General features: G+C 25.0%; 1 protein-coding gene and 1 long non-coding RNA gene across 2 annotated transcripts in view; one reads left to right on the top strand and one right to left on the bottom strand.

Moving 5' to 3' along the window:
• Positions 1-714, bottom strand: part of LOC126894384 (uncharacterized) — a 90,531-nt gene extending 89,817 nt beyond the window's left edge. The window contains exon 1 of the long non-coding RNA XR_007701389.1: positions 88-714. This is a non-coding gene — a long non-coding RNA (uncharacterized LOC126894384). The remainder of the gene's footprint in view (positions 1-87) is intronic.
• A 1,814-nt stretch (positions 715-2,528) lies between these two features.
• Positions 2,529-3,855, top strand: LOC126894367 (40S ribosomal protein S16). Its single transcript, XM_050665327.1, has 5 exons — positions 2,529-2,696; positions 2,863-2,907; positions 3,226-3,357; positions 3,482-3,596; positions 3,656-3,855. Exons 1-5 carry the CDS (start codon positions 2,658-2,660, stop codon positions 3,799-3,801), a joined length of 477 nt encoding a protein of 158 aa, XP_050521284.1. The 5' UTR covers positions 2,529-2,657; the 3' UTR covers positions 3,802-3,855.
• Positions 3,856-8,206: the final 4,351 nt, after the last annotated feature.

Below are 8,206 nucleotides of genomic sequence, written 5' to 3'. Positions count from 1 at the left end.
GTCAAAAGATCACAAATCGTATCTAGTCGAAGACATTACCCTTAAAAATTGAAAAAAATTCCCTCGTTCCCCATAAATGGGGGAAACCTCCAAAAAAATTACAAATTTAAAAATCGCTAATTTTCGAAATTTTTTCAATTTTTTTTACTTAAAAGTGCCATAACTTTTTCAAAAATGAACATATCAATATAATTCTTTTTTATATAGATGCATAATATCATTACCTTTCATTTGGTATATTTTTTTCATAAATTTAACCCTTAACCTGCCCACAAGGGGGGATTTAAAATGACAACTTTTTCACAAAAAATTAATTTTTTTAACTTAAATTTTGAAAATGTTCCGGAAGGTCTGACACTTTTATATATATCTTAAATTAAAGCTAATGTAATATGCTTTATCATGAAAAAAAAAAATTTCGGACTTTATCTTATCTTCATGGTGAAAATGGCTACCGAATGCTATTTTTGTGTGAAAATTTTCGATTTTGTATTTTCCATTTTTAACTTTATTATGCTATAACTTTTTGAAAAATGAATGAATCATTACAAATTTTTTATAAGAAGTAGTATTTATATAGATCTTTCATTCGACATACTGTTTTTTTAAATCGGACCATTTCCCTAAATACAGGGGGGATTCAAAACATAAAAATGCATATAGAAAGTAGAACTTTTTCAACGTAACTTTTGAAAGTGTTCCGGAAGGTCTGACACTTTTATATATATCTTAAATTAAAGCTAATGTAATATACTTTATAATGGTAAAAAAAAATTTCGGACTTTATTTTATCTTCATGGTGAAAACAGACATTAAACTTAATAAAAAAAATACGATTTTTGTAAAAAAATTCTTTTTTATATTTTTAACTTTATAATGCTATAACTTCTCGAAAGATGTATGGATCAATATAATTCTTTTTTTTGTAGATGCATGATGTCTTTACCTATCATTTGGTATATTTTTTTTATAAATCTGACTTTTTACCTGCCTACAGGGGGGGATTCAAAATAACAACTTTTTCACAAAAAATTGACTTTTTCAAATTAAATTTTGAAAGTGTTCCGGAAAGTCTGACACTTTTCTATATATCTTAAATTAAAGCTAATGTAATATACTTTATAATGGTAAAAAAAAATTTCGGACTTTATTTTATCTTCATGGTGAAAACAGACATTAAACTTAATAAAAAAAATACGATTTTTGTAAAAAAATTCTTTTTTATATTTTTAACTTTATAATGCTATAACTTCTCGAAAGATGTATGGATCAATATAATTCTTTTTTTTGTAGATGCATGATGTCTTTACCTATCATTTGGTATATTTTTTTTATAAATCTGACTTTTTACCTGCCTACAGGGGGGGATTCAAAATGACAACTTTTTCACAAAAAATTGACTTTTTCAACTTAAATTTTGAAAGTGTTCCGGAAAGTCTGACACTTTTATATATATCTTAAATTAAAGCTAATGTAATATACTTTATCATGGAAAAAAAAAATTTCGGACTTTATTTTATCTTCAAGGTGAAAATGGCTACCAAATGCTATTATTGTGTGAAAATTCTCAATTTTATTTTTTACATTTTTAACATTATAATGCTATAACTTATTGAAAAGTGTATTGATCAATATAATTTTTTTATGGGAAATACTATTTTCTAATAATCTCTTTTTTATTCTACATACTTTGTCTTAATCAGGATATTAATAAGGAACTAGCAGTTTATGAAGCTTTTGGAATAATCCACCAATTTTTTAAAATTAAACACTATCTAAAGATTTGCATCGAAGCGTTTTTTTTTGATAGTGATTTTAATCACTGTCAGATATCATTATACTTGATCCATCTATACCACGTCACCACTGTGCCGCGACCCCCCTGTGCTGGGTTTTTGTTAATTATTTTTCAAAAATAATTCGTATGATGAGAACTTAAGTAATAGTACAACAGAAATAGTTTCAATAAACTTTTATTACAATCATACTTTTTTTAATGAAAAAGGGATTAGGGGGAACGCCTTGTGGCTCGCGAACTTTGGGGCTCATATTAAGTTAACTAGCTTAGTTAAGATTAGTGAGTTTTTCTGTACTTTTTTTTGTTTACCATTTTTTTTATGGTAGCGATATTTTCCATATAGATGCCCATCTTTAGATACCACCCTAAAGTTCATTCTGAATGAAAATTTTTTCCAAAACGTTGAATTATCAATAGATGGATAAATTATTTATAATAATAAAAGTTATATGGAACAGGAAATTTTTGGAAGAAAAGATAGTGAAAATTTCACCTATATAATTTAATAATCAACTTTTAAAGTAATTTCTAATATCTAGAATTAGTAAAATTATATTATTTTTTACTTTATTGCTTTAATTTACACAAAAACAATCAATGTTATTTGATAATTATTAAAAAGTGGATTTTTTAATGAATTCATATTACCAAATAATTAACTCTTCCCATATTTTTTAACAGTTGGTATCACTGTTCGTTTATCCACAAAACAACTAACCTCAATTTACATCGTGTAAGTAACGAGATTATAATGAAAACTTCTTTCGCGTTCAACTTGTGATAGTTGTCTGATCGGGACTTCATTTCCCGAATAATAAAATTTGACTAGTTAAGAATAGTTATTATTTAATTAAAAGTAATGACTGCCGAAAAGAAGATCAAGGTGAAAAAACCCAAGGTATTACTTAAAATTATGTTAGTTACTGTAATATAAAATTTGACCTGAACAATTTTTAAGGCACACGTGTACTTACATCGCTTATATTGTTAAAATAATGTCGGAATTTCTTTAATTTATATTTTGTAATTAAATATATCTATATCAGTATTTTTATTTATTTTAGGTGAAGAAAACGCCTATTCAAAGTGTCCAAGTATTTGGTCGCAAGGTATGTGTTGATTAGAATATGAATAGCCCTGGTTATCAATTATATATTTTTAGATTTATTGTTTTAAAACTAATAAACAATATTTTCTATTTGTTAGGAAACAGTTTTTTTTTTATCTACTTTTGATGTCAATGATAAATATGTATATGTTGTAATATGAATTTATTATAATAGATGTCTTATAAAATATAGTCCTTATTTAAAACAAATTATATTTATGATATGGATTTAAAAGACCATACTATTAAATTTTCTGTTAATCATAATTGAAACATGAAATTTTATTTTATTTATTTTGATTTTATTATATTATTCTAGAAAACTGCTACAGCAGTTGCGTATTGTAAAAGTGGTACGGGTAATATAAGAGTCAATGGACGTCCATTAGAAATGGTGGAACCAAGAGTACTTCAATACAAGCTTCAGGAACCAATTTTGTTACTAGGAAAAGTATGTTATAGTTAATATTGCATTTATTTTGAGAGTAATTGAATGGCTTATAATAAACCAACCACTTAATATATTAAACTGTAAGCAAAATAGTCTTCAATTTTGTATTAATCTTCTTTAATAGGAACGATTCAGTGAAGTTGACATGAGAGTTCGTGTAAATGGTGGTGGTCATGTAGCTCAAATTTATGCAATCAGACAAGCTATATCTAAGGCTTTAGTTTCATATTATCAGAAATGTAAGTATTTTTAGTGATCAAATTAGTTTAACTATTGAACTAATATTTTGTTATTCTAGATGTCGATGAAGCTAGTAAAAAAGAAATTAAAGATATTTTAATTCAGTATGATAGGACTCTTTTGGTTGCTGATCCTAGACGTTGTGAAGCTAAAAAGTTTGGTGGTCCCGGAGCTCGTGCCAGATACCAGAAATCATACCGTTAATATCTTTTTTGTATGTTTATATATTGACCTAAATATATAAAGTTAAATAATAAATTGTATTAGTTCATCATTTAAGTTCCAAGAAATGATATTAAAAATGAAATCAAATTCATTTATTTTACAGAATTAAGGTTTTAAATTTTTTTATTTTCACTAAGTAAATTATTTGTATTATTGTATATAGGTAAAATATAAATTAGATAAATTATTTTGTAAAGGAAGAAATTATTATAACTTAACATATTAAAACTTGAAATAAGAATTATGTTTACAAAATTTCTCTAAATGCAGGTTTAACTGGTAGAATATTTNCAGTTACTATTTTTTAAGTTCTTTGCAGGTTTAACTGGTAGGATATTTATGATTAAATATTACAATCAGTAATGGTAACTACTGCAATATTATTAATTGATGTCCGGGGACATTGCTTTGTAGCAACATGCCTTCAAGCCCATCAATACAAAAAATAATTGAAAATTTAAAACAATTAATTTCCCATTGGTCAACTTAAAATCAGTTACAATTTTTTAAGTTCTTTGCAGGTTTAACTGGTAGGATATTTATGATTAAATGTTACAATCAGTAATGGTAACTACTGCAATATTATTAATTGATGTCCGGGGACATTGCTTTGTAGCAACATGCCTTCAAGCCCATCAATACAAAAAATAATTGAAATTTTAAAACAATTAATTTCCCATTGGTCAACTTAAAATCAGTTACTATTTTTTAAGTTCTTTGCAGGTTTAACTGGTAGGATATTTATGATTAAATATTACAATCAGTAATGGTAACTACTGCAATATTAATAATTGATGTCCGGGGACATTGCTCTGTAGCAACATGCCTTCAAGCCCATCTATACAATCCAAATGACGAGTTTTCAATTGTATCTGTAGAAATTAGTTCTAATTATTAATCGATTTGTAGGATAGACAAAATGTAAGGAAACTGATCAATTATTACAAAAACCCTATTTTTTACTTAAGCCCTCAATTTTCTCTTGTGACCATATCATCAGCGAGTAATATTACCTCTGCTTGTATTTCTTTAGTAATTTCATCCGTCACTAGAAAATGAGTAAAGGCTCAAAGTATTACATTATTGAACTCTTGTTCTTCGCAAAACATTTTTATCCCAATCGCCTTCATACATATCCTATTATATTAATGCACCTTGTTTCATTAATACTCACTTCAAAACTGCTCTCGGTACTTGTATCTTGTTCATTTTTTAAGTAGAATAATTAAAAACAATAATTGTTAAAGTTGTAAATTTATTATAAATGTACATAATTTGTACTGCTGTAAATCATTTAAGTAACGTGTTTGATTATAAAAGTAATATAACAAATATTTACTTTAAAAAAGTATTTAAAGTTATTCAAGTTTAAATAACAAAAGAAATGATTAATAATCATTAATCATCATAGGGTGGCGCAAAAAAAAAAATCGACCATGAAAATTGTTATCATACACTCCTAGATTTATCAATAAAATTTACAGGTCGCTCAACGCGTTTTTTGTATTTTGACCAAAAATGCCTTCTAATTATAAAAACTAAATTTTGGTCAATTATAATCATCGGTATATATAAAATGTTGTATTTTTAATATAGAGAGAGCGATTTTATAATTTTTTGATTTCTAATAGCTCTAATGATTGCGTAATTAACCTAAACGTCTAATTATATAGTACTTTTTGGTGGATCAATCTGATAATAATTTTTTTAAGTTTTGGTAAATTGATAGTTAACTGTTATGTTTGATATCTATATTGTAAATCATAAATTTATCATGATTTAATCGATGTATGTATAGCTATTTTTCTGACTTCATACTGCGTAACAATGAGATATTTATTGATAGATATTAATAAAGATAATATCAAAACTTAGTTAAAATAAGGTAAAATTTTCATTATTAGAAAAAAAATTTTATCCCTTAAAATAATTATAACCAAATTAGTTATAATTTTACCAAAAGTTAAAAAAAAATATTTGGCCCCTTTCAGATCGATTCAAAAAGTACTATATAATTATTACTCCAAATTATGCCAAAAATATTATTAAAATTAAAAACTTGTCATAAAAATTTATATAAATGCAATAATTTGATGTAAATTTATTGATTTCACAATGATGTATATTTTATATATATTAATAACAATCTTCAGCTTTCTTTGAGAAAATTTTGCCGATTAATGCTTCAAAGGAACCCCATTTATACTTAGTTTAAGACACTACGTTGAAAAAAATTTTTTTGTGGTTTTTTCCAATTTTTTTTACCTTCTTACTGAACCGATTTTATTTAACGATGCATGTCAAAATATCACAAATAGTATTTAATTGAAGCTACTGGCATCATAATTTCGAATTTTTCAATTGACTGGATTCTCTCAATCCTCATAATAAAGAGAAATATAGTTGTTATTAAACAGTCAATGTTGATATTTTTAGTTTTAACATATTGAAATTTATTTTAAAAACGATGGAGATCATTGCGAAATTTGTAATAATAATATTTTAAACATTCATCTTGTTTATGAAATATTATTAGGAAATTTAAACATTAACTGAAGTGCTAGAGAAATTTAGATATGTCGAAGTTTTTTTCTTTATATTTATTGATAATGTTCCAAGAAAGTTCATTAAACTTCTATGAAACAATGACATCTTTGTAAATAAATGTTAATTAAATGAGATTTTTTAATGTACTAGTAATGCCCAAGTCAAATATATTGTCGTAATAGTGTAACCAGTAAATAATACCATTTTTGTTATTATTTCTTAATATTTTTATGTTTATTAAATCTTCAAAAATTGAATTATTTTATAAACAATTGTTATATAGCAAATTAGTAGATAACATTTTAGATTAATTAAAATTTCCAGTCAATGAAATATATATGCACATTCAACACATATTACGATAGATATATCATCTGAAAAACCAATAACTAGAGATAAAATGAAAAGAAATCTCAATATAAATCTTACTGTTTAAAGTGTTCATATAAATTCTAACTTTAAAAAAAAAATGTTTATGTGGGATCTTGTAAAGCTTGATAAGAAATAAGGAACTGAGTTTCCTTGTATTTTCTGTATACTTCAAATTCTGTCAATATAGTTTAGAATTTTTATTACACAGGTGATCAGTTTAATAAATAATAGAAATTTAGTCCAAAATCATTTAACTATAACAAGCTGTAACAGACGAACAGTTGATCGGAAAAAAAAATTATAAGAACAAAGGTTTTTGTATTTTTATTTTAAATAAACAAATTCAAAATTGGGGTTCCCGTTTAAGAAAATTCAAGTTAATGTTATTTAACCTTGAAAAAAATTATGTTTTTACTACATATTATTATAGAAGTTTTTGAATTAAACAATATTTTCCTTGCCAAAAATTTAAAATGTTCAATAGTTACCGAGAAAATGAGTGTCTTATTCTTAATAAATCACCTTATATACAATAAAAACGCCATAGATTTCATAACAAAGAAAAATTACTTATTATTAATAATTATGAGTAAATAACATCGTATATTTAACATTAATATTTCCTGTATAATTATCTCTTATGTTATTTAAACTTAAACAACTTTAAATACTTATTTTTATGTCTATATTTATTATATTACTTTTATAATAAAACACGTTATTTATAGTAATACAGTAGTACAAGTTATGTATATGTAAAATAAATTTTAAAATGCATAAGATACAGATACAGTAAAATATAGATAAACCGATCACCTGTGTAATAAAAATTCTAAACTACATGGACAGGATTTGAAGTATACAAAAAATGCAAAGAAACTCAGTTCCTTATTTCTTATCAAGCTCTACAAGCTCCCACTTAAACATTATTTTTTGAAAAGTTAGAATTTGTATGAACACTGCACGGTAAAATTTGTATTGAGATTATAAGTTCCTAGATTATAGTTGAAATTTCTTTTCATTTTATCTCTAGTTATTGGGTTTTTAGATGAGTAACTCGTACTGGACATTTATGGTAGCTCATACAAGCACAGAATAGATACAACAAAATATTTAATATAGTGTGTCATATATTTTTCTTCGAATAGATTATTCATTACCAAGTGAAAACAACGCTACTAAATTTCAAAAAAAAATTTTGTTGAATTTTCAGAGCAGACAAACCATGACTGTGACCAGGTAAACAGTACTTTTTTAATAGAAAAGTTCACCTTTGACCAAATTTAAGTTCTAATCTGTCCTTAGAACGGAGAGATCATGGATTTATTTTATCAATAAAGTTTTTACAAATTGTACGAATGATTTAAAAACTGTGCTACTTTTTGGTTATACCCTTTCGCTAAAATTAGTAAAAAATTTAAGCTGCAATTTATTTTAATGGGATATTTTTTGTTATATATGGTGT

The sequence above is a fragment of the Daktulosphaira vitifoliae genome, unplaced genomic scaffold (assembly GCF_025091365.1).
Source record: "Daktulosphaira vitifoliae isolate Bord-2020 unplaced genomic scaffold, ASM2509136v1 Scaffold_1, whole genome shotgun sequence".
NCBI lineage: Eukaryota > Metazoa > Arthropoda > Insecta > Hemiptera > Phylloxeridae > Daktulosphaira > Daktulosphaira vitifoliae.
This window is presented reverse-complemented; position numbering and strand designations above follow the sequence as displayed.

What these genes read in the sequence shown, in the direction of transcription:
- LOC126894367 (XM_050665327.1), top strand. Translation starts at nt 2,658, where the DNA reads ATGACTGCCGAAAAGAAGATCAAGGTGAAAAAACCCAAG. An exon ending in TCAAGGTGAAAAAACCCAAG is followed by an intron (nt 2,697 to 2,862) that starts GTATTACTTAAA and finishes TATTTATTTTAG; the next exon opens with GTGAAGAAAACGCCTATTCA. An exon ending in AGTTTCATATTATCAGAAAT is followed by an intron (nt 3,597 to 3,655) that starts GTAAGTATTTTT and finishes TTGTTATTCTAG; the next exon opens with ATGTCGATGAAGCTAGTAAA.